Source organism: Apostichopus japonicus, chromosome 9 (assembly GCF_037975245.1).
Source record: "Apostichopus japonicus isolate 1M-3 chromosome 9, ASM3797524v1, whole genome shotgun sequence".
Taxonomy (NCBI): Eukaryota; Metazoa; Echinodermata; class Holothuroidea; order Aspidochirotida; family Stichopodidae; genus Apostichopus; species Apostichopus japonicus.
Genome location: NC_092569.1, coordinates 35,887,168 through 35,912,891, shown reverse-complemented (window position 1 = coordinate 35,912,891; position 25,724 = coordinate 35,887,168). Strand labels below are relative to the sequence as shown.

The 25,724-nt window shown below is 36.5% G+C and overlaps 3 protein-coding genes across 10 annotated transcripts in view; 1 reads left to right on the top strand and 2 right to left on the bottom strand.

Annotated features, from left to right (window-relative positions):
* Positions 1-160: 160 nt before the first annotated feature.
* LOC139973685 (uncharacterized) lies at positions 161-16,276 on the bottom strand. 2 transcript variants are annotated; one of them, XM_071980521.1, is made up of 9 exons: positions 14,893-15,096; positions 9,325-9,461; positions 5,693-8,346; positions 4,924-5,126; positions 4,437-4,559; positions 3,992-4,150; positions 3,718-3,852; positions 2,817-2,890; positions 164-1,354 (listed from the first exon to the last, which is right to left on the bottom strand). In XM_071980521.1, exons 3-9 carry the CDS (start codon positions 6,058-6,060, stop codon positions 1,139-1,141), a joined length of 1,278 nt encoding a protein of 425 aa, XP_071836622.1. In that variant the 5' UTR covers positions 6,061-8,346; positions 9,325-9,461; positions 14,893-15,096; the 3' UTR covers positions 164-1,138. The 2 variants fall into 2 exon arrangements, with proteins under 2 accessions (XP_071836623.1, XP_071836622.1); XM_071980522.1 differs by lacking the exon at positions 3,718-3,852 and having other exon boundaries at positions 161-1,354; positions 14,893-16,276.
* LOC139973676 (uncharacterized) lies at positions 14,162-23,623 on the top strand. 2 transcript variants are annotated; one of them, XM_071980502.1, is made up of 2 exons: positions 14,162-14,363; positions 21,115-23,623. In XM_071980502.1, the coding sequence occupies exons 1-2, from the start codon at positions 14,222-14,224 to the stop codon at positions 22,752-22,754; spliced, it is 1,782 nt and encodes a 593-aa protein (XP_071836603.1). In that variant the 5' UTR covers positions 14,162-14,221; the 3' UTR covers positions 22,755-23,623. The 2 variants fall into 2 exon arrangements, with proteins under 2 accessions (XP_071836603.1, XP_071836604.1); XM_071980503.1 differs by lacking the exon at positions 14,162-14,363 and adding an exon at positions 14,445-14,545.
* Positions 23,624-23,767: 144 nt separating this feature from the next.
* The window catches only part of LOC139973681 (fibrinogen-like protein 1), a 122,132-nt gene continuing 120,175 nt past the window's right edge, over positions 23,768-25,724 (bottom strand). For all 6 annotated transcript variants that reach the window (XM_071980511.1, XM_071980513.1, XM_071980509.1 and 3 more), the window contains one exon: positions 23,768-25,724. This exon is cut by the window's right edge and continues 1,505 nt beyond it. The gene's annotated coding sequence lies outside the window, so the exon portion shown is untranslated.

Genomic DNA, 25,724 nt, shown 5'->3' with positions numbered 1-25,724 from the left:
CTGTATAAATGGACAATTTTTTTTATATAGTATTACAAAAGATGAACAATAGAAGGCGATCCGATAAAACAAAGACAAGTAATACGCATAGAAGACGGTCGAAAAATGGACAAAAAGCAACGAATTTACAAGAAAATCAATGAATGAGAGAGTTTATTTATAAATGACATCATATCCTGAATGAAATGAAAAAGAACGTAAACATATTCTAGAGACAAAAGCAAATAAAAAAAACTACAAAATACTATTCACATATGACGTCAAACTTTCATTTTCGAACAGCGAATTAAAGAAAGTGTAGAATTTTTAGAAAGAATGGTAGATTGAATGATGATAACAAAATTACTGTTGTCAAAGGTATTGAATAAGATGAAACAAATGCATACGCATGCTCATTATCAAGAAAGGATTTTTGCTTGAAGAACAGCATCCAACAATTAAACATCGACTGTTTTTATCATGTTGACATCAAAGAGTCTTGGGCAATGCACACGTGTAAACTGAAAACATTTTCAATATTTTAAATTTCAACAACTGAGCTAAACTCTTTGACCAACAATCTTGAAGTTCACAAAGCTTGTATTATACAGTTTTCTTAATTTAATTCTCCGACTTTCTTTAAGCTTAACACCATTGTCATCATTATGTCGTTAAAAAGTTATAGACCTAGAGGAAGTGAGTACTCCTATTACAACTCATTTGTATAGATCTAGTTATGGACAGTCTACTATTCTTTAAACTACCAGTAAGCTGTACAATCCTCTTTCTGTGGAGCTTCAAAGCACTACTAGCTTTGAATCATTTAAGCTGGGAGTAACAAAAAAAAAAAACATTTGTTGGACTTACTGATAACCGAAGAGTCTGAGGAATTTATATATCGTATGAGCCAATTTTTAGTGTCTTGCCTCTTCTGGAATTATTTGTTTTAGTAATATTCTCTCCATTTATTGTTTTGTATGTACAGGGACCATACAGTGGACAAAAGTCTACTGGACAGACTTTTTTGTGATATCCCTAAACCATGTGTCTTGTATAGTCTTTGTATTTGGGTGTGAAATAAATCAAATCAAAGTTCTTTCGTAAGTGATGGAACTTGAACACTTCAACTTTCTACCCAAATTTTCAACAAATCCGCGCTTTATACTGACGTCACAGTTACGTTTTTACGATCTTCTGTAGTATCATTAATGACATTTAAAGCTTGAGTTTCTGCATCCGAAGGCACCGTCTCTAACTCACATTCGGTAAAATAGCCCGATATATCGGGGTTATGGGCATCGTGATCCCATTCCAGTTCTGGATTCTTGATTTTATTTTCGGCCTGTGGATCCCATTCTAGTTCAATGGAACTTGACTGTAATATAAAACAATAACAGATATGGCTTAAGGCATGACGTCATCTAAAATTATAAACAATACAAGACACAGATTAATGTATATGAAGTCTTCTTAAATAACAAAACACACGTGTTATGGTATGACCTCATCCACAATAACAAAAAATAGAAGATGAAAGTTTACATATGACGTCATTACAATGACTCATACTACGTTTTTACCGTGACGAAAGTTACAAGGACTCAGACTCCGTGTTTACCGTGTGTTTTCTTTTTACTTTTACAGTGCTCAAATACTACAAAAGGCGGTCAATGTTTCGTATTGATCACGTGCTCATATTAATGGTAGAAGGCGAATGTGTAATGACTGGGTCTATTTGGAGAGGGTGGATGAGGGTCCTCCATTTACCTGTTTACGTGTACATTTCCAGGGAGGGGAAATGATACCCCACTCAACTCCCTGAAAGTTTTAATTATCTCCCTTGTTTTGTTCTTAAAGACATTGAAGACTCGCCCCAAACCGCGTGCCGCGCTCCAAAAAAGTGAACTTTCCATTGCTTGCAAATGACGGTTTCTTCTTGTCGCTACAAAATGCAGACAGTAATGAAACGTGATACCTTGTTATCTTTAGCTGGACCTGAGATGTCCACGCTGCTATGTACACTGTGCTGTGGGTATTGACCGTAGTTGTATGTATTGACTGTACACTAGTGTCTAATTACCGACGGTAGCAAGCTGTGTGTGTATTTTCTGGGATCGATGGTGGTGTCTAACACTTCTGTTACACCTCATTCGAAACTAGGTCAGATTACCGGCATGAGACGTTTCTTTGTGCGCGAGTCTTCACACGTACCCTTTAAATCCTTTTATAAATAATTTACAGCATACTTAGGGCTCGGTGTCCATCTTCTGATAATGCTTTTGATTTTTGTCATAAGTCATAAAACTTAATTAAATGAAAGCAAGATTTGAAAGGGTTTGTGGTCAGCATTGTGTCCCTCCCTAAATCTCCTCTGAATCAGATGCCTGGTTGCATATTTCCCGTGCTTCATCACCCATCGCCTACCCCCTGCTGTTAAAATATAGTATCAAATCGCGCAGTTCAGTTCCTTACAACGTAAAATGTGAAGTGAAAGATTACATCTTTATTTGGTAGTAATTCCTTTTTTTTTGGCTGGATCGAAAGGGTACATTTGAAAGGAAGGTGGAGTTCAAAGCGGAACAACGCCCTGAGTTGTTAATATTCTTATTACCCATTGCAACAAATGAGGGGGGAGGGAAGGGGAGGAATTGTCGAGGGTATAGAAACAAGTTCATGAATGTAGGGTAAGTTCTTAGTTATTTGAACAATGGTATCGAACATGCCAAACCGACATACCGGCATATTCCCAACTGCCAATGGGAAAAGCACACTGAACCGAGACAATGCTTTCTATTGTTAGTTCTAGAACTGTAAAAAGGGATTAGCTAATAATTTACCAATGATGAAGGCAATTTGCTGCTAATGGTAGCTCGTTTACCCGGCAACGTGTCTACTTTGGATGATGGCTGCCCTGGAGAGGGAATGAAACCATTAAAATTAGGTAAAAAAAAGTAGTTTTTTTTATTTTCATTTACAAATATCACTTGACCGACATACTATATGGCTGAATATCGGCTTTGTTAAATAAATTGCTATAGAAAAATGATATGTGCAGTTTAACCCATGGTTAACTCTGTATGCATACATATAGGCCTATACCTTCAGGGAATACAGCTCTGGGTAAACGTGTATCAAACTGCATGTTATATGCACAATAAGGTTTACATGCAATACATATAGCCTGGGTAACTCAGTATCCATTCATATTGGAACTACCTTCATGGAATACAGCCCTGGGTAAACGTGTATCAAATTGCATGTTATATGCACAATAAGGTTTATGTGTAATGTATATAGCTTGAACAACATTGAACATTGAACACATCATTTGCTTTGAAAACATCGACTCGATTTGTTTTAGCGTATGTTGTAATAAGGGGTAACGCACGCTAGACCGTTGATTAACCCCGTTCATTCATACACTACCATTTGTGTGGGGGAAATATCATAAAACAAAACATTTTTGGTTACATATAACCAAAGATGTATTAAAGTGATGCCCCGTAATTTTACCGTGCGTTACTCACAGGATTAACCACGGTCAGCTGACCTGAATGGACCAATAGGATTTAGGAATCTTTACTAAGTATGAATGAATATACGTTTAACATAAAATACAGTTAACGATATCCTATATCATGATATATCGATCCCAAGGGATCCAGTGCATTGAGTATGAAGACATGTAAGGATCAGGAAGGAACCAACTCATGGTAAAGCTTAGTGATGAAATTTTACCTTTCTTTTTCATATCTTCCGCAGACTGACGACGTAATTTGTTGCCAGCTACTACGCAGTATATACACAATGAGATTAGCACTAGTAGAAACGGCATTGCAGTTAACAAAACAACCCAACCAATGGAGAAAAAATCTGAAGAAATATCAACAAAAGCAAAACAGAAAAATAAATTAAATTCAAGCTTTATAGGAATATCATCAGATATTTGGCAAATGATTATTTTTTTACTCAGTTTTTCATTTAGATAAGGGAGAACATCAAATGATCTTACCTTTAGACTTAGATAATTTTCGGCAAGTTGTTCCAATTACTGTCCCTTCCAAGCATTCACATCTGTCAATACCTCCAGCATCAACCGGAAGAAAGTTCAAACATTTATCCGATGACTGACATGGTTTATTTGTAAGACAGGTTTGTTGACAAATATCATCTGTTTTAGATTAAAATGAAAACGAAACACATGTGAATTAATTAGATATAGAGATTGATGTAATTCTAAGATTATCAATTGTTTAGACGCAGCTGTGAAATATTTCTTCTTTTTTTCTCTCTCTCTTTTAACATATAACAGAAGAAAATGAAGGTGGAAATGGGTAGGCTATATAAACAGCTATATTTAATACGGCCTTCAAGAACAATTTCATCACATCCGTCTTTGAGGTATTCAGATATCAGACTTTAGTAAAGTTAACAGCTTTTCACTCTAATTAGTTTACCTGTGTCGTCTTTAATAGCCAGCTCGTAGAAGTTGTTTGCGTTGCTATAAACTGTGAACGTTACGTCCCTAACACACTCAAAATATAATGGCGCCCTTTGATTTTCTGAAGAAAGGTTTCCACCTTTGAAGAAAATAAAGGTGAAATAAATTATGCGTAGCATGAAAAAAAATAATAATCAGTTATAATAAAGAATGGAGAAATAATCTCCATATTTTACCTAATTTTTTTGTTTTCTTTTCTATAAATATTTCTGTATAGTTGCTTCTTTTAGCAATGCAAAAAAAAAACATTTCTTCAAAAATAATAATAAAATGAGAACAATAACATTTGTCAAGCTTTCATAGGCACACCACCAATGACATCATTCAATCTACCGTTGTAATTAATTTTCTAGTGTAAATATTATTTTTCTTCTTTTACACATTTAAAGGTTGATAACATAATCTACATATTCACAATTTTAAGGTGAAGATATTGAACCAACCTCCAAAGGTATATTTCAGTTGTCTCTGTGACCTGGTCGGTGCTTCATGAAACCCAATCGCTCTGTCTTCCAGTGGTAGACTTATTGTCCCGTTTCCGTCTTCAATAGAAAGGGTCATAGTGTAACCAAATTCACTTGATGACGTCAAGAAACATAAATGGCGCCAGGAGGACTCATTTCGTAAAACTCTTGGAATCTCAAATCTGTCGAATAAAAACAAACTGATGTATAAGGGACATTTCAATTCGCGATATATCGCCCACGATATGATATAGAAAGGGACATTCAACTTGCGATATATCGTCAATGATAAGATATAGAAAAGGATATTCAATTCGCGATATATCGCCCACGATAAGATAGAAAAGGACACGAATTCGCGATATATCGCTAACAGAAACTTGCAGTATAACATAAACTTGCAGTATAACATAAACTTGCAGTATAACATAAACGCATTACTTAAAGGGCCGGCGGAGGCAAGGGCATGTGTCCCCCTCCCACACCCCCACATCTCCATGGTTTTGTGATGAACCTCAACAATGCCCCTTTCCGATAATACAAAGTGTCCTCTCATATTTTTGGTAATTAATAATTGTCATTAAACTCTTGGAATTTTGTGGTGCGGTATGCAAAGATGGGATTAACATTGTCGGTATGTCTTGAGATATATTTGTGGCTTGCCCCGTCACTTACTTAATATAACATGTCCCGCTACCCCTCGACTGAGTATGTAAAATAATTAGCGGGTCTGTAATATAGGACTCACAATAAATACTTTTTCTCGTTGCGATGAACCCAAAATACTTCTTGTGCATGTTGAACGTGTAGTTGGACACTTTCTTCAAAACTTGACCCTTTATCAAAGTAAGAAAATAGCACACTAGACGAGTCCCTGGTAGTCATCGAATTCGGCCGAAAGTACAAACACATTGAAACAACCGTACGACAATGTTCTATATCGAAGTCTGCGCAAGATATGTTGAGATTGTAAGCTAACTTTGATTCTGATATATGAGTCATATCTCCATACTTAACCAACACAAATATCTGCGCTATCCAGAAAAAGTTGAAACTAGATAAGTATTTCAGCGTCTCAGCCATTATACTGATCAAAACTTGAGAATATGATTCCATTGAAGAATGTTTCGTTGTTCGTGTTTGGTACTGCTTATTTTGTTGTTGTTGGAAAGTTCAAGTTTATTGTTAATCGAATAACAGCCTGGTAGCTAGCTTCCTCATAGCTCAAGCATGAAGAAGCAATCGAAATATTCACACGTTAGCAGTACTAATCAGTCGCAATGTCATCCACACATTCGATACAGGATATATATATCTTTCCTAGAATTGAATGTATAGCAATAAACTTAAATTTGTTCGCGTCAACATCCGGAAATTAACCAATAAGTGGAAACATAAATCAATGTTTAATTGAAATCAATAAAAACTGGACACAAGACAAACAGGATTCTCCTTATCGGAAATAATCAGTACTGAAATTGTGACCATGTTGCACTCCCTGGGAAAATATACACAGTTAAAAAACCTAACATTATTTCCCTGTATATTCACATTAATCTCTTCCGGTATGTTTTACAAGATAGGTAAAATATCGTCCCTATACATAAACGCTTCCTTTTAAGAAGATTTGGTCTATCCCATTGACAGAATCACAAAGTTGTTTCCATATTTTTCCGGCACGGACTTCTGCTTTAATGTTCTCTGAAGTGGCGAAAATATGACAGTGTATAAGTTGATATATAACTTAACTATATCTGCAGGCCGCAATAACAAGAAACCAAGACCTCGTAACACTTCCGTTTTCGATTCCAACCGAATCAAATCATCACTTCGAATGGGAACTTATTCCAACAAAAGTCTTCTTCCAATATTAATTGAGATAAAGGGAAGCGTTCACATGCTATGTAGTTGTCAGCAAAGAACCTTCTAGCCTATACTCTATCATGAAGGTCTTTTTTTTTTGGTGTAAAATTCTATGCACTAAAACAACAGTTCCTTGCAAACACCGCCATTATCATAATGTGTCTGAATTACCTGTTGTTGAACAGACTGAGCAAACTGCTTAAGCCTCGGGCTGGCTCGCACAAACTTTACACAAAGTCTAATTTCATGTGAAAACGGACAAGAGATAATATCTACAAAGGATACAACGGTAAACAATCCATCCGTCGGTGAAATAGAAACGCGTATGTTTATTCGTTGACTGTAGGGTATAAATTAAGAATCGTTTACAGGTTAATTCCGGTTAAGAGGGTTTTACTCTTTAAAGTTACTTCACTGAGCGGTAAAAATAAGATCAAATTTGCCCCTTTGTGCCTTGTCAGAACTGAAGCACAAACTCGCACTATAAAGTCACCATGTCATTATACTAGACGTTTCAGTGTCCTGAAGTTTTCTTCCTAATTGACATGCTATTAATCCCATGAACGTTAGGATTAATTCAGCTTGGAGACAGTAATTGGCCTGAGAAGAGGCTTGAATATTTAAATTACCAGGGGATACAGAAATCCATCACGATGAACATAATGGAGTGCATGGAATTATCCTGATCGTTGGGAATACGCGTTAATTGTTCAAACAGCGAGCTGTTACTGTTCTGCAGACTACTGCTTCACAGACCCATCCATAGTTCTCTTGTTGCTCTATTGTAAAAACCTTTTTGCTTATTTCTTGTTCACTACGAATTATTTCATCCACACCGAAACTTGCTTATCTATGGCGTAAATATATTGCGGTACATTATGAAGGATAAAGGAGCAAGTTGTATAGTATAGCCTATACAGATGCATACATCCGCGAAGATCTCCCGTATACCTTACAAACACAACTGTTGTCCTGTGCTTAATCCGATCAATGGTTTCACTGTAGAAAAAGTGTATATATAATTCACCCAGCAAACAATGGAAGTACAACACCGTCGGACTCAGAAGAAATATCTTTATACAAACAGGAATTCTTTACACTAAGGAACAAATAAGTGAACTTATAATCATACTCTTACATCCAAATAGCCCTCCCTGATTCAATTAGTATTACAACTGATTAATCACTATAGCTTCAAAACAAAAGGACGTATTCAACTTGACCACATCCACTGATAACACCCTGTGTGTAATTTAATGACTTGGTGCTTTCTCGACTCGGCTTGTTTGGTATTAACGAGGTTTTTCCTCCTTGGGTTTCCGTCTTTACTGTGTCTGGCATGAACTGCTGTGCTCTGATAAACAAACGAATGGACTGTTCGACTCCTACATATATGACGTCATAACATGCATACCTCGTAGACGTGAGAACAGACCAGTTTCCGTTACGAAATTAAGATCAAAGTTCAAGTTGGCAAAACACCAATCAGTATGGTGAAAAGTTCAGCCCTCCCCTGACCATATTGTTATTACTGGATTACTGTAGGTAAAAACAAAAGCAAAATGTTGATATTTTGAGGACTGTGAAAAGGAGACACAAACCCAACATCATTATCGATTTAAGATGAGAAGAGATAAATGTAAAAAACAACTTTCCCTAAACAGCTTAGAATAATCTTATTCCATTTGGGAGATAACACAGATTCAAACCAGCGAAGACTTGATCAAGTCTAAATATGACGTCATCGAGCCACATGTGCTTCATTTTTATTTTGTTTTTCCATAATTTTTTTGGGCAAAATTTTCAAATAAACAAAGTTATTTGTGTATAGAAGCGCCTTTGCGGAATTTATGTAGTATATCCTAACTATTTTTTATTTATTATTATTATGATGATGATTATTATTATTAATAATTTGGGAGGGACAAAACAGGCATGAAAGTACAGCGTTGACAATTCCAAGTTTAATTTGCAATACCCCTATGACTCTTTAGTATATAGGAACACTTGCTATATTCCTTTCTCTCTTTAACTGTCAGTCCCCCAATAAGCAAAGAGCAATAATACTGCAGTAATAGTCGTATAATGTCACAATGATCACGTGGTTATATTCATAGGCTAGTTAAGCTTACGAGTTAGGACCGGGGCAATAATATTCCTAGTGGGTTTTCATTTATATCATATATGTTGATCACACCCTTTCCAGTTCAAGTTCATTCTCAAATTTATCTGTCAAATGCAAGTCGTAAAATTTGTCATAAAGTAAGTGGAGCAAAAAATAACCTTTAAAGTCCACTATAGGAAAACATAAATGTTTGGCAACACTTGTGACCTCTAAGAAAGAAACCAAAAACACTGAGTCATAGAAGAAAACCCATGATGTAGTATTATTCGTTTTTAGTTTTCCGACAGGAAAAACTATGGAGTCATTTTTGCCGACCTTGCAAACTGTAAGAGGGGGCCGCCGATTGCAAAGTCGGCAATGACTATAACGCGGATCGCAAAGTCGGTACTTACTATTACGGCTAGATTCGTCCAACACGGCAACATACAAAAACGCTGTACTCAAAGCCGAGGACTTCGTTGTTTGGCTGGGCGATGGCAGGCCGTTATTTCTCAGAATGGTTGCTATGACTATAACCGTAGGGTCTGCACTGTTTGTCATTTAAAAAAAATCAACGGGTAGAATAAAATTATCAAAGGAACATTAAAATTGTACATGTTGCTATTAAATTAGTAAACGTTGATAATATAATGTTGTTCACATGTCTTTTAATGTTAAAATATGTTGTGTTTGATACAGAAATTATTAACCCACTTCAGCACCACCCTGCAAAAGGCATCCGTCAAACCTCTGGTATATCCAAACTTACTCTAAGGTGATCAATGTCGGATATTTAATTGAATTAATATGTCACAAGTGTTGTATTGGCTCGTATGGTTGAAACATTTGGTTTGGTGGTTTTGGTGTGTTATATTATGCCTGAGCATAATTCAGTTGTACACTTATAGTCTACACTCAAACAACATGGCGAATGTTAACTAGTTTTTAATAAGCAAAACAAAAAGGGAAATTGGGTTCAAAATGAGTTCTCATAGTAAACCATATAACCAAACATATAGCCTGCTTCTTATTGTATCTTCTTAGAGTGAACATTCATACACGTTTATACACCCACTTAAAAATGCAATGGGCTCGCCTCCCCCTCCACACAAGCATGTTTCAAATGAAAATGTTTGTAAACTAATTGGGCTGTGTTGTCTGCTCATAGGATGGTGTATGGAGACTATAGAAAGAAGACCCGAATAGATTGAAGATAGATAGATTTATTTCGTATGATAAATACATACGCACACACACCTACCCAAGCACGCACATGCCATATGAATAACATGTATTCCTTTTGAATTTCTGCAAGCGGAATCAAACATATCAAAACAGTAAATAAAAGAAATAAAGAAAAAAATATATATAAAAAAAAAAGACAAAAAAGGGACAAATTTCTTGGAACAGCATGAAATAAATGAATCACAACGGGAATTCAAAATACTGCCCTCAGTTTTGTCTACCCAATAGCTGATCTGATATCCTAACGTAATTTGATACAGGTTTTACGCAGTCTTATGGTTTAAGTAATATAACATATATAGAACAGCATAGGCGTACGAGGCAGGGGGGCAGGGGGGCAGACTGCCCCCCAAATTTCCAGAGGACAAGAAATTCGGGCAAAAGTCCTGAAAATTCGGGCAGCCTAAGAGGAGAAAAATATATATATATATAAATATGTAGTAGCTTGCCCGAATCTTTTTCATATTTTTGCCCGAAAATTCCGTGGAGAGCGTTCTGTGTTATTAGTTTTGTGACATTAATATTAATATAGGCCTAATGATTTTCTTTATTTAGCATCATGATGCCCGAATATTTCCGTGTAACACCACCGTAACAGGGAACGCCGCTCACAATCGTGGTGACAAGCATGCATGGAGATTAGCAGTCTCTGAAGTGAAAAAAAACCGCAGTAAACATTTTTTTTCCTAACTAGTCAACTGTATACCTGGACATCCCAGACATGAGTGTAGGCCCCTATATACAGGGCCGTCGGAGCCGGTGCGGCAGGTCTGGCGAACGCCGGACCAATATTCACGGGAGAAAAAAATAGGACTAAGAAAAAAAAAAGGCAAAAAATAAAGAACAATTTTCAATAATGATGACGGCAAGTAGGCTAAATGTGACTACTTTGGCATGGCAGGGGTCTTGTTTTCATGCTCGGGAAGTGCCATTTCCTGCAATCTGGAAGGCATTTTTCAAAATTTTCTCCATTACGCTACATTTTCTCCATTACGTAGCGTAGATTGACCTACCAAACGTACCCCCGGTAATTATGACAGATGGCCACACTCTGATCTGCCGTACCAATCAACTAGAGCACCAATGGTGCAGAAGCTCATACCTTTTCGAGCTTTAAAATGTAGGGCCCACAAAACTTTATGGCCCACCAAATTTCAGGCCATTTTTCAGATTCCACAAATTTTGGGCCCACGAGGGATAACCCCCCCCCCCTCCGTTAGCAGAACCCTGGCCACACCACTGGCTATAATTCCTATTTTCCCCCTTTAAATCCTATTTTATCCACTCTCTCAAACAATACCACTGACCTACCCTATTAAACTTTCTCCCCTCTACCAGAGCAGACCTGAAGCACTCCTTGCCAAAATTTTGGCTGGCTGCCTACATACCTCAAGCTCAAAGACTTCTAAGAATCGGCAAGTGCTGATTGGCTATAGGGCTCTCACGCTTACAGTTCAACAGTTAATAACAACTCCCAGTCCTGCTTTAATTCCACTAACAGCCTCTGCAGAGCTTAACCACAAATGTAAACAAACACTGCAGAGACTGGGAGACAAATTAAAGGAGCTTTGGCAAAAGGTGAAGGCCCCGGTTTTTTTTAAACAATGGGGATTAATTGTAATTAATTAACTTTTGACCAAAAATTATTAGGCATCACCTTATTCATACACAATCCAACAATCATCAGTTCAACTTTGAATATGATCCATCAAAATCTTGAGGAGATTGAGATATTTGAAAATATTACAAAGAATGACCCCCGATGACCCCCTAAATGACATTTGACCTCAATTTTCCGAACACCCCTCGTAACTCTCATCCCGGGGAACATTGTGACCAAGTTTCATTATAACTGGCCATACACTGTACGAACAGGAGCAATTTAAAAATGTAGGGCCTCGGCCCGGGCCACAAAAGACCCCTAGTTGATCTTTGATCTCAAATTCATGAACACCCTGAAGGTAAAACTTCCATAGTACTATCGTGACAAACCCTCAACATTGTACCATAGAATCTGTAGGAGAAGAAGCATTTTGCGTATTTTCACAAAATGGCCTATTACGGCCCACAGGTGACCTTTGACCCCAAATTTCGGACCATCTCTGATGGCCCTATACCCAATCGTCCTTGTGTCCAAGTTTCATGAAATTCCATTGAACACTGTGCGAGTGGGAGCGGTTTTACCAATTGTTGACGGATAGAGTGATAGAGTGATAGACGCTGCACTGTAACAATAGCTCACACTAGCATGCTGGTAAAAAAGGTTTATTATCTACAATTGCTATGGAAACAGATTACTAACTGGGTCATTCCATATCAAATCACCAAAGTTTGGAGTATGTTGTAGTTCGACATATTGAAAAAATTTCCAGATTTATTGTATGATTGGATCACTATGAAATAAGCATATTCTGAACATTTTAGAATCATTGCTTTACAATAAGTGGCCGATTTATTACACTTTGAAATTCCGCAATTTGTCGCCACCTTGGCATTTTCTTGACTTTTGAGGTATCATTTCTCAGCAATTAAACATCCCACTACCTGTCTATTACAGAATCATATAAACTCTATCCCATAGAACAGGAATATAAAAAATTAGGCTACAAAAATGTTGTCTTGTGGAGTTAGGTCAATTTAAAAGTGTCAAAATATTCGATTTTTGTTCTTTTCACTAAAAGAATTGCTATGATGAATTGCTCCTAAATCATTGCTTCGGGGTACCTGATTCTTTCAGAGGTTATTATGTCTAGTACAAACAATACAAAATAAAGATTACAATGCTTTCCTATAATACATTGCAAGTTGTGCAACTCTAAAGTTGCTATTTCATGCTGCGATTCAGCATGAGGAAGGAGTTTTGATGCCAATTTTTCACCAAAGTAACCATGTTACAGCTGTCAGGGTTTGATACTTTAATTATAAGTATAACGTTCTTACACCTTAACAAATTTAAGGGTTCTAGCCTTTCTCAATAATAATTTATGAAGTTGTTAAGATGCTCCGATGTACAAAAGAGGTCGTCTTTGACAGCCAATAACTCAAAACGCGTCATGTTGAAAAAATCCGATAATTTTTTTCTGGAAGAGATATAGTACCACCCTGTTTGGTCAAAACATTCCAGGAGGGAGTTCTGCCTTACTTTGAAATGAAAAATCCTCAAAGTTTGGGATTTTTACAGAAAAACTGCCTGTTTCATGTTTTGAGTCGGGTATTGTACTTCAGGGTCATTCAATTCAATACTGTGCAGTTTTTAATTTCATATAAACAAATACTATTTGCAATGAACTTGTCTGTTTCTGGTTTAATTCATTGAATTAAAAGGCTCACTATAAAATGAATGTCAACCAGTACATACACGTACAGTGTGTACAGTACATACATACATGTACTGTGTGTTCAGTACATACATACATGTACTGTGTGTACATGTACAGTATGTATCAGAGTTAGGTGTAAACATAGTCTTCTGGCACTCATTGTCCTTATCCAAATGGATAGCTCCTTTTTAAATACAACCGCGCACTGTTATTGGCCGGAGTGCAGGACCCCCGGCACGATGATGGTCAGAATGAAAACCCCTGATCGAGCCGTACACGTTAGCTAGATAATATTTTTAATGATAACAGACAGTAGAATTTTGGTATATCGATATTGATGAGCAAGACAAGCAACACACACATTTTGGAATCTTATTAGTGAATTCTGGTAACTACTTAGTAAAACAATATTATTGGGAGGTTGCTCCAGACCTGGCAAACCCACACTAACGGGGTGCACCCGTACGCTAAGAAAAACAATAGGCAAGAAAATATGGACATCCGCATGAAGGCAGATAGAGGGTGGGGATGGGGTAGACGGGCCACACTCCCCCCTGAAAAACCAAAAGGAGTAAAACCAAGCGCAATAATTATCTCAAAACGCTATAGCGTCCGGGACTTCGTCACGTGTCACTAGGTCTTTACAATTAAGATTTGTGTACTGTGTGTGTATTGAACTGGTTTATAGTTGCATCTATTCTAAGCCTATAGCGTACACGCAGGTTTCAATACATGACTAACAGCGATGGCTCACGCCGTTGAATGTCTTAAACCTAAAGTATTCCTATACGGTGCCATTCTCCTTCTATTCCTTAGCGGTTGTTCTTATTATTCTTGGAGAAGAGACAGGATCATCACGAAATTACAGGGAGAAACTTCACAACCAGGTAACGAAGATTTATCGTACTTCGAAGGTCATTACTACCGGTGAACAGAGAATACGTAACGTATAAACACACCGCGGTAGCTGTTTGTAATATGCCGCAGCAGTAAATTAATTTGCATAAAGAAGACATTTTTCAAATTGACTATAACACATAGATGTATACAATCAAGGTATCTAGCGCAGGTTAGTTATAATTAACACAAGCCACGAGGACAGACTGTTAGAATTGTGTTCCGAGTATAGGCTTAACTTGTACTAGCACTTAACTAACGGTAAGTTATGTAGATGTGGGCAATGGGGGGGGGGGGGGCAGTGGTTGAGGAGGGACCAAATTGAATAGTTTTCGTGCCCAGGCTCTGTCTTGTGTCACTTTTCTTAACAATGGACTGTTTTTAGTGTTGAATGTGGGTCAAAATTTTCACTTATCAGCAGTTGGGCCCAGACAACATCTGCAGAGATGGATGAAATGAAATATTTTCCATTCTTAGGTACCACAAACACCCGTAATGCAGTATGGCCTATATACTTACATTTGATCAACTTGCACAAGGATTCATACTGTGGTTACCTATTCATTCGTTGGGTACCTGACATATGCGATTACACTAAGTCATTCGTAGACTGAAACACGTTAGTGGCTTAACCGTCCCTGCAGTGTTCGTATGTATAAGGTATATCAAACTGTAACAGAGACTTTCTTAGGCTTAGTAGGTACCTGCAATTATTTCTCTTCATTGCTAGATCTACGTTGGGCGTTTCGGTTATTTTTAATTACAGTACACACATTCGTATACATACCCGCATGTATACATACATACACAATTATTGATACAGTACATAGTAATGAAAATGAACAATAAACCTAAGTATGAAAACAAAAAGCAGAAAGGAACCAGATGAAGCTAGTAAGCTTTTCTAGTCTGGTCATGCAACTAAGATGCCCTTCATTACATACACAACTAGATTTTAAAAGAAAAAGGGATAAAACGAATATGACTCTTTTGCATTTAACCTGACAAAAATAATCAATTATTGCTAGTCTAATGCCTATTATTTTAAATTAGATATGGTAGTCAATGCACATACAATGATAACAACACATTTGACTTCTTCAATACATTTGATATTACGTGCACTTCTTATACCGATATCAAGAGAGCTCCCGATAGGTACTCCGTTACTCCTCCTCACACGTGAGTTAGCAAACATAGTCCTGAGTATGGATGGAGAAGATTATCTCTTCCCGAGGAAGGATAATTGTGATGAAGACCATAGAGATGGAAAACAGAATAGAAATCAGAATAAAGCTCGCCATTGTTGTGCCAGTGCACAAGAAAAGTCCTATAACTGGTAATTGCAGTAGTTTTTTTGAAAACGTGGAAAATGGGTGCATGCATGGGTGGGTGTAAGAGTGAAAAGTTTGGTATTATTCCGACAGCCCGTTTTTAAGAGTAAACAGTTTATCCGTATATATGGGGGGGGGGGGTATGGAATTACACCATATTATGATACTGTAAGTATTGAGTGGTGTAATTACAGCGTTATAGATAATTAATCATGTTCGACTGGGAATATCATATTTTAAATCTATTTATAACACCAGCGATTTTAGAAACTGATCTAGTGACGTTGCAAATATGATCCAGGCCATGGAAGCTTTTTATGAATGATAACCTCTAAAACCCGCTTGGTAGAAATATTTCTTGTTATGATGGTATCCTTAAAACTTAGAGTAAAGTGTGGTGTATCACCATTTATATGATTAAAAACCAATAATTTTGCTTGATTAATATTTACAGATAACTTATTTCACGCTCACTATATCAGCATCATTGCTTTACATTCTATAGAGATGCAACTTGATTGACAGCACAGTTATGATAATAAACAGTCGTATCTTCAGAAAATAATATTAAGTTAAGTGGCGTAAGCTAGCGTATATTAAAGATGTCTACCGCATATCATTAATATATAATATAAAAAGAAGGGGCCCCAGTATTGGTCCTTGCAGAACACCGATCCACTCTAAAAAAATACCTGGTGAAAGATCACCAGGAACTGGTGAAATTTTCACCAGGAGCTGCGTTTATATGCCACCCTCCATATCCTGGTTGTTTTCACCAGGTTTCCTGGTGAATGAGACTTTAACAAAATCCTGGTAGAAATATCCAGGATATCCTGGTTAAATTTCCTGGTTAGATTTTACTACTATCCTGGTTAATATCAATGGTTATTTCACCTCATTCCTGGTTAAATTAACCAACATTTCCCGGCTGGTGCCAATACTATCCTGGTTAAAATCATAGAACAGTCCACCTCTTTCCTGGTTAAATTAAACGTTTCCTGATTGATGTGACTACTACCCTGGTAAATACCAAAGAATTTTCCACCCCATTCCTGGTTAAATCACCACTTTCCTTGTAAATACTATTGGGTATACCACCTTATCCTCGATTAAAGTTGCAATGCATTCAAATTATGGAAAGGCAAAACATAAATTATCAAAGAACATAATTAATGTTTAGGCTGAAAGTGTATTTGTGTCTCCTTACTTTTGAATTTTGAGTAAATGAACATTCGCAAAATAGTTAAATTAATTCCTCAAATATTTATACGATGAATTTCTATAAGAAATGCGATACTGAAGTCAAAATTTTGAGGACATATGTTTCACATTACCATCGTCATATGCCGAAGCTTGCTTGACTTCAACTGTAACAGGGAATACCATGTTCAGCACTTTTGCACAAGGAAACAAAATCGCTTGAACATTTTTACTACGGAACAGGAATTGAACAAAAGTTGACTTAATTATAGGTCGCATGCTATGATTTTACTAGGGCAAATGGACCGTTTACCTGTCTACTAACAAAGTTGATCAAAGCCTCTCTCGCAATAACCTTTATGTTACGACAAAAGCCAGCCTTGTAGCAGTAGCTACTATTCTTTGAACTAGATAGGAAGGTCTTAAAAGATCTATGTTGACATTGTTGTTGATAAGGATGACCTATTACCAAATTTGCACTGGCAACCGAACATATTTAACCATTAAATCTAAGCAAGGCTCTGCAAGACAATAACGAGGTTACCATCGATACCATTAATGGTTTATTCATTAGCTCCTCCTTTGACGTCACATTCTTCTGCAAACTATTTTAACTCGAATACAAAGTGGTAATTGTGGCTTCTAATAATCACAAGAAAGATTAATTTGAAAAGATTTTGAACCAACAGTTAAAGAATAGACCGAAGTCCTTTAACATGAAATTTCTGAAACTCCGACCCCGAATGACCATCTTCATACTTGACAATAATTATGATCATGTTAACATACATCCACATGTCTGTCCGTGGACGAAGAAGCATTTCCAAAGAATTAACTAAACCGTCCCTTAATGACCTTGCACATAAAATTCCTGAACACCTCTATATGTCTCTTCATCACAGGTCATCTTTGTCCAAGTTTCATTGAAGTTTAACCAGCAGGTTTTTTTTTCAATTGTGTACAGAGAGATGGATTGAAATGGAACTTTTTCTCATAAACAACTACAATCACATTACTGATGTGCATCGTCCAAGCCAGAGTTGTGCTTCTACTAATGCAAAGCTGTATAACTTAGCAGCCTCTTTCAATTTTTCACCTCCTCCAGGTATTTTGGCATGATTGTACCAATCTACGAATGGAATGAAACAATTAAAGTATTAAATGGTGTGTTAACGAACTAGGATGAAAAAGAGGATTAATCGTTTTTTTTCAGTCTACTAGTTTGTACCAAATATTTTTGAATTTTTTTATCAGTTCCGGTTGTAGAGAAGGAATAAATTGCATAAGCCTGTCTTTTATAGCAAGTGCAGTAACAGGCTGTGTTGGCAGCCAATAAAGGATCGCGATTCTTCACGGTGGTTTTCCTCTGATCTTTTCCGACGAACAAGAAAATGGAGACTTCAGTACACACAGCCTGTGTTCATGAACTTTCATAATAGGCGAAGGTCAAATGTGTAAAAGTGCAGTTCACGATAGTCACTTGGAGCAAAATGAGTCAATAGTGTTTGTTACTTAAACCATGGAGCTATATACCATGCTTAAACCACTTTAAAAACCAAAGGGTATGGTATAGGTTCGAGATTGTGTTTGTTCTTGTCATTTTACGGTACATGAAGGTAGGAGCATTGAAAGATCTTTGTCAAAGCGATTTCTCTTTATTTTAGACAAGTTTGTTTTCGCTTTTCAAAGTCCTGTCACTTCTGGCTGACATCCCAGTAAATTAATTGTTCAATTTCCTAACATATCCAAACTGGTCCCACTTTACCAATAATCAGTGGGCTATCAGCTAATGCAATCCCATGTAAATAAAACATTAAGCTAAACAATAACACTTACTTGATTTACATCTATGAATGATTGCAAGGATGTTGCAATAGTACATGCAGTGTTATGGTTCCAGTGACATCTACATGCACAACTTGTACATGAACAAACCCCAAGTACACACACTCACAGCTAGGCCTGAGAAACATAACAATTGTTTGAATGAATGGCTTTCTTTCTTTTCAAAGCCACAACTTCTTCTCCAAAGAACCAAAATTCGAATCCTTTGCCCAGATGATTGCATTTGTTTGAGAAAAATATCATATCAATCAACGCAAGTACTTTGTAAACAGCAATTCCATGACAGATTTTCATGATAAAAATCACCCGATACACACAGAGAACACAGTTACTACTATAAGTTTAAAGTTTTGTACCAAAGTAAAAACTGGATCGTGCTATAAATCGGTAGCATGTGCTATTAGGATTACAGTAAGAACTGACGATGTGTGTAATTCCAACATTTCCAGTTGTTTGGGATTGTTGGAATTACAAATATCCTCAGGTCTTTCTGTAAACCTAATGGCACATGCTACCGATTTATCAGATTAGTCAGCACAATCCAGTATTTACTGTGGTACAACACTTTCAGATTTACAGTGGTTACTGTAGTCTCTGTGTGAATCGGCTGTAAAAAAAGTCAATTGTGGTTTCTAAATATCTTGCCCATATCATTGTCTGCAAGCATTCCTGCATTTTATAGTTTTCAATGAACACAAAAGGTGTTGTTTAAATGCAACTAGTTGTAACTATATGGTAACTAGCCTACGGCAAACAAAACGCGCTTCAATAATTTTGTTGTTGTATACTAGTATACTAGTATATATATTTAAGTAAACCAGAGAAATAAGATATGACTCATATTATTTATATATGACTCATATATAATTGAAAACGTAATGAATAGGAAAATCTAGAACAGTGAAATAATATATATATATATATCAATATCAATATATATGTATATATATATATATATATACATATATATATATATATATATATCAATATATATATATATATATATATATATATATATATATATATATATATATATATATATATACTACTAGTGTTCCACTAGTCTCATCTAGTATCAACATATATTCCGCTCTGTCCAATGGACATAGAGCACTCTGCGCCAAGATAGACGCCAACCTACTCTAACATATATATATATATATATATATATATATATATATAAATATGTATATATATATATAAATATATATATATATATTGATATATATATATATATTGATATATATATATATATATATATATACATATATATTTATATTGATATATATATATATATTATTTCACTGTTTTAGATTTTCCTATTCATTACGTTTTCAATTATATATGAGTCATATATATATAATATGAGTCATATCTTATTTCTCTGGTTTACTCTAATAATATATATATATCAATTAGTAGCAAGAAATGTAAGAGATTTAGAAATAAGGAATCCTTCAAATCGGGTACTATCCTATCTTGCTAGATGAAGAACTTAATTTTTCTTTTAGACTAGTTTAATCAAGGGCGTAGGAACCGGGGGGCTGGGGGGGGGCGCCAGCCCCCCCGCCCCCAGTGAAAAATATGGTGGGGCGGAAGTATCATTCCGCCCCCCGCTCCGCAAGTCAGAAAACCCCTTTTTCATTTCCAAATGAGAAAAAATCTCATTTGGAGCACCAAATTGCATCTAAGGCCAGGTGAAAATGCAAAATTATTAACAAAATGGAGTGGGTTTTGAAGTGTGCTATATTGCACCAAATTGCATCTGAGGCCACCTGGAAATGCAAAAAAATTCCAAAGGGGAGGGGGACACCCCCTCCCCTTAGACCCCTCACCCATGCCAGCCATTAGTCTTCAGCCCCCCCCCCCCCCACTCAAAGGTACCTTCCTACGCCACTGAGTTTAATTATACATTTTTTTGGATAGGAGAGATATTGACACATATTTGCATATCTTGTATTAACATATCTTGTCTTTGGCAGCATGCATCCTATAAATGTTTCTGGGTTTTACTAAACCAACGTACAAAAGAAGGAAAACGTCCCCTATTGACTATCGTTTTTTCTAACTTGGTTTTGTAAGTTATCATAATTATGTTTCCTTATATAAGTAAAAAGAATAACGGAAAAACTGGTTGGGCAGTTTGAGACAATGGTAAAGAGCAAAGACATTTTAGGGTCGCCCACCGACTAACGGTTGGAACAATTTAGTTGTTAGAGAGATGGGCTTTATAGTCATGAGGTTACGAACCCCATTCTATCGATATATATATATATATATATATATATATATATATATATATATATATATATATATATATATATATCAATTACATTTTCTATTTTGTTCTGTTTTCACTTAGATAAATGGAGACCTGATTATTACGTCGACAGGAAACAGTTCAAATGCTCATCGATACCAAATATCGGAAGTATACGTAGAACTAAACATATCACTCAACGGAATAGCAATGTCAGTCGATGTAAAGTATTTGGAGATGGATTGAAGCAGGCGTCTGTCGGAAGCGAAGCCAGTTTCACAATAAAAGTAGATTCATCATCAAAGAAAAAATTACACAGTAAGATTTTCTTCAGTAGTTTAGCAGTGGGGCGACAACATATCTTTGCTATACCCCCTTCAAGTGTTCTTAATGATACGTTGGAAATACATTTTAGTTATACACCAACTCTGCCAGGTAATTTTGATTTATATGTCGAGGAAATTACTAGTTCAAGCCAGAAACAACTTCCTGGAAGCCCATTCGAATTGTTTATTGCTGGACCAACAGTAAATGAAAATCAGAGAAGAAAAGAAACCGACAAGCTTCCATCTTGTCAGACTATCCCACAATACGACCCATCCTGGTCAGAGGGGGAGTGGGTAACACGAGATCTTGCTGGGAATGAACGTGGAACGTTGAGGAGTGGTTGGGTGCTTCAACCCAAGCGATGTAGCTTTGATATCTTTACGACAGATGACCTCGTAAGAGCTTCGTTAGAACCGACACCGAAGACCATCGCTGTGATTGGCAGATCTACTGAGAGGGGCATATTCTTATCTTTAGTAGATTTGGCGCTTAAGAAGGAAGAGAAATCTAATCTGGACTATTCTTCTGTTTTCTGGAAATGCTGGGGATTGGAGGAATTTCGAGTGGGAAGCCTTAGATTCTTTTATCAGGATTTCCGAATTGAAGCCGCAAAGATGCCTCATGTCATAAATGGTCGTATTGTTAATATAACTTGTCACAACAAAAAAACAGCTACCGCCAAACATGACTTTTTCGGTGACGGAATTGGATTTTTTCAACAATCTTTATTCACTGAACGCTTTAGACCAGATATTATTATTATGATCATAACGAATACTCTTCATTTACAATTACTAGTAAAGACAATCCCACCATCTTGGAATGGAACTTTTTATGCCTTAAATGGCTTCAAGAGTCAGGAAGGTTCCTTTTACACTCCTGAAGGGAGGCAAGCTGACATTGAAATGGCCAAAAGTTTTCCTATCTTTGATAAGCGGATCAGAACTTTGGATGGTTTTGCATTGGGGACACCATGGAGACACACCACTGAGAGCGCACCATTGGCGATGAAGTCGTACCATTGGCATAAACCTTGTGACAATACGGACGAAAATGTCCGAGTGTGTGGTGATCCCACTGAAATGATTGCTCAAATTATGCTCGGGAAATTACTTGCACCGCAGGGCAAGGTAGCCTGGCTTGCAACACTCAAGAACTGCCAACCTTTCGATAGAATATTAACTCGAGATATAAACATTTGTTACGAATGTCCAGCGACAATAGGTCCTTGGCATATCAACAGGGTTCCACATTTGGAGTGTAAAACTGGGAAAGGCTTTCTGCCAGGCTTGGATCAATCGGATATGCGTGTTTGGAAAGGTAATCTTTGTCCCAAAGATTGTATGAAAACTGATCCAATTAGCAAGATTAATGGACAAACCGAAGTAAGAGTCTGTACAATTTTGGAAGTATAATGATTCTGTCAGTGGATACCCTACCCCCTCCCCAATCTCCACCCTTTCTCTCTGTGTCTCTCTGGCAGAGGTGTCTCTCTGGAAAGCCAAAAGGCACAACATGAGATGTATGTAAACCATCACTGAACTATGGCGTAACAGTTCAAAAAGAGAACCAGGTGTGGAGGGAGAAAGAGAGGGCAGAAAACTGATAAATGAAGTTGGGTATTTTCCACAGACGAATTTAAGTTTCGTAGGCCCTGCGGTGGTTCCAAAAAAAAAGGGGGTGGGATAGGGTATTAGAAATTTCGACTTGTATCTCCAAAGTTTTAATCTTTCGGGATTTTGCTATTTCTGAATATTTCGATATTCTGCGGAATATTCGAACTTTTATACTTAGATGTTTTACATTTTATCTCAAAAATCCGTCTTAAAAATTTCATCGACATATCGACAAAAACATACCGGATGTCTGTTTGATTTTTCCAGAACATTACTAACCCTGTTGCTGTTATGTTCCACAACGCGGGTGCGTACATTGGCACACGCCCTCCCATAGGTCAGATATTATGTAGTCAGCTGTTCATGGGTCAATTATTTACGAGTTGTGGTTGAGGGTAACAGTGGTTGTTGGGCACTATATATAGATCAAAATTAGACTGTAGTCTAAGCGATGTGTTTTACTTTTAACATGTTGTTCGCCATGCAGCAGTGTAACTTTCACTATAGCTGTACTTTAACAGTTTTGTGCAGATAAGTTCAAATGGAAACCGGTCACCTCCTCTTTGTTTGTTCTCTCTTCCGTTTGAATGTGGGAATCCATAATAGTATTACCAAAGCTGTTCCATGCCTAACCACCGATTGAATAAATTGAATGATAGAAAAGTATCCTTGCCATTCTTTGTCATCTCTATCTCCATCGTCATCGTAATCATCCTCCTCATCATTATTATCATTACAACGGTATAGGCTAAAAATAGTCTAGGAAATCTTTAAACGATATGTAGGGGAAGGCTCGAATGGAAGTAAAATACAACAAAGTTAATTTTGATTAACGAATGATATTTTAGCATCCTCATCATCATCTAAACGTTGTACCTTTAAATTTCAGTGTTCTTTATGACATTTTATTGTGTTTTTTCCTTACTTTACTCTGTTATTTAAATGTTCATATGTTTTAAATTTATGATTTCTTAAATTGCAAATTATGTTGGAGGATGAGTCACGTAAGAATAGCGTTTTTTTTTGTATCGCTAAATGAGTTTTACCCTTGAAAGGCTTTGCTTTCCTAGAGCATCGCTTCGATATTAAAGACTTACGATACCAAATGGTGTACCTTCCCACCCGATCCACACAGAGAATACAGTACTGCAATCACACAGAGCTTACAGTACTGCAATCACACAGAACTGACAGTACTGCAATCACACAGAGATTACAGTACTGAAATAACACAGAGCTGATAGTACTGTAATAACACAGAGCATACAGACTGCAATCACATAGAGATTACAGTACTGTGATTACACAGGCATTACAGTACTGTAATCTTAGGGGAAATGTAGCCTGGTTGAAAGCACTGATAGGCCACATATTCTTCTCTCTTGTACAAATACAGTTATTTCTTTGTACGAGGTTACTCGTTTCTATTCCGTTCTTGTACGGTACGGTAGTACGCTAGCAAGCCAGCACGCTAGTACACGGTTGCGAGGCGTAGAATGTGCGACAGGTCTAAGGTTCCGCAGACGCCGATTTCCTCCCCATGTCGATAATAGTTTTGTCCGTTGCGCCAAAATGGCCTCGACATCGATAAAAAAGAATCATATACAGTTTGAGTTTGTAAAATACAATGACATATATTTCAGTGACAAATTAGCCAGCGTAACAAGCAGATTTTTTCCCCGCAAGTTCATAATTCACTTCACTCAGAAAAGGTGCAAAATTGAATATTGAGTACTGTAAACGACCCTTTTCCTCGAGTAGCTTATTCATACTGGTAGCTTATGGTCAACCATCAGTTCCCTTAAGGACCGAAAACAGGAAACTTCAAACGCGAAGTGGCAATGTCGAGTATTTCGCAAACATATATACTACCTGCATAAGTATTACCAATGCTTCATATTTCTTTTTCCTTTTCCAATTTCGTTTTTCTTTGTTATGAATTCATAATTTAATTGCATGAAAACCAATAAATATGTTTTATTGTTGTTGTTGTTGTAATGTTTATATTTAAGCTTATAATGACATTTACAAAATGTGGATTCTGTATATTAAACAAGTACATTAAAAATCATTCGTAACTGACAAAGCAATATAGCAGTAACATATAGGTCTGCACTTAGAAGCACGACGTCGCCATCAACTTAAACCCATCAACCAGATTTATTAGCATATTTTGAAGATAAATATCGGAAACCAGAAAAGCTATAGAAACAATATTACTACCCATCTAACTTTGTTTTTGGGACATTTGTTCCTCCTCCTTTTTTTTGTCCTTAAAACAAGTACTTATTATTTTTGATCTCATTGAAAAATTAAAATTAACCAACAAAATCCCGTCGAGGGGATGAATACAAAAGGATAAAGCTGTTTCTTTAATACATGATCATATATATGTTGCACACAGAAAAAGAGCTGTTATTACTTGTTTACACATTCTCATGATATATGTGACACATATAACATTCTTAATTATTATTATATTTTTCCCGTCTCATTTATTCACGATTATTTAACATGTATGTGGTACATCGATTATATTTAAAGTTCTGATAACAACATAGGTATGTCATCTGAATGATACAAAGGAATTATTAACATAATGTGAAAATTGATTCTGAATTGAGTATTTCTTCTTCTCCACTTATACCGAAATACATGTAAACATGTCCAGAAATAACATAAATGATAAGCAGATGTTAAGTTAAGTGTTGCAAAGTTCATCGATTGAATGAGAATAGCAAGTCTTTAATGTCATGTATTCTCTACGAG

Bases quoted from the DNA above. Each gene is read 5' to 3' on its own strand.
- LOC139973676 (XM_071980502.1), top strand. From the start codon at position 14,222: ATGGCTCACGCCGTTGAATGTCTTAAACCTAAAGTATTCCTATACGGT. The intron at 14,364-21,114 runs GTAACGAAGATT...GTTTTCACTTAG, and splicing joins GGGAGAAACTTCACAACCAG to ATAAATGGAGACCTGATTAT.
- LOC139973685 (XM_071980521.1), bottom strand. From the start codon at position 6,060: ATGGAATCATATTCTCAAGTTTTGATCAGTATAATGGCTGAGACGCTG. The intron at 4,560-4,923 runs GTTGGTTCAATA...TTTTCTTCAAAG, and splicing joins ACTGAAATATACCTTTGGAG to GTGGAAACCTTTCTTCAGAA. The intron at 3,853-3,991 runs GTAAGATCATTT...ATATTTCTTCAG, and splicing joins AAAATTATCTAAGTCTAAAG to ATTTTTTCTCCATTGGTTGG.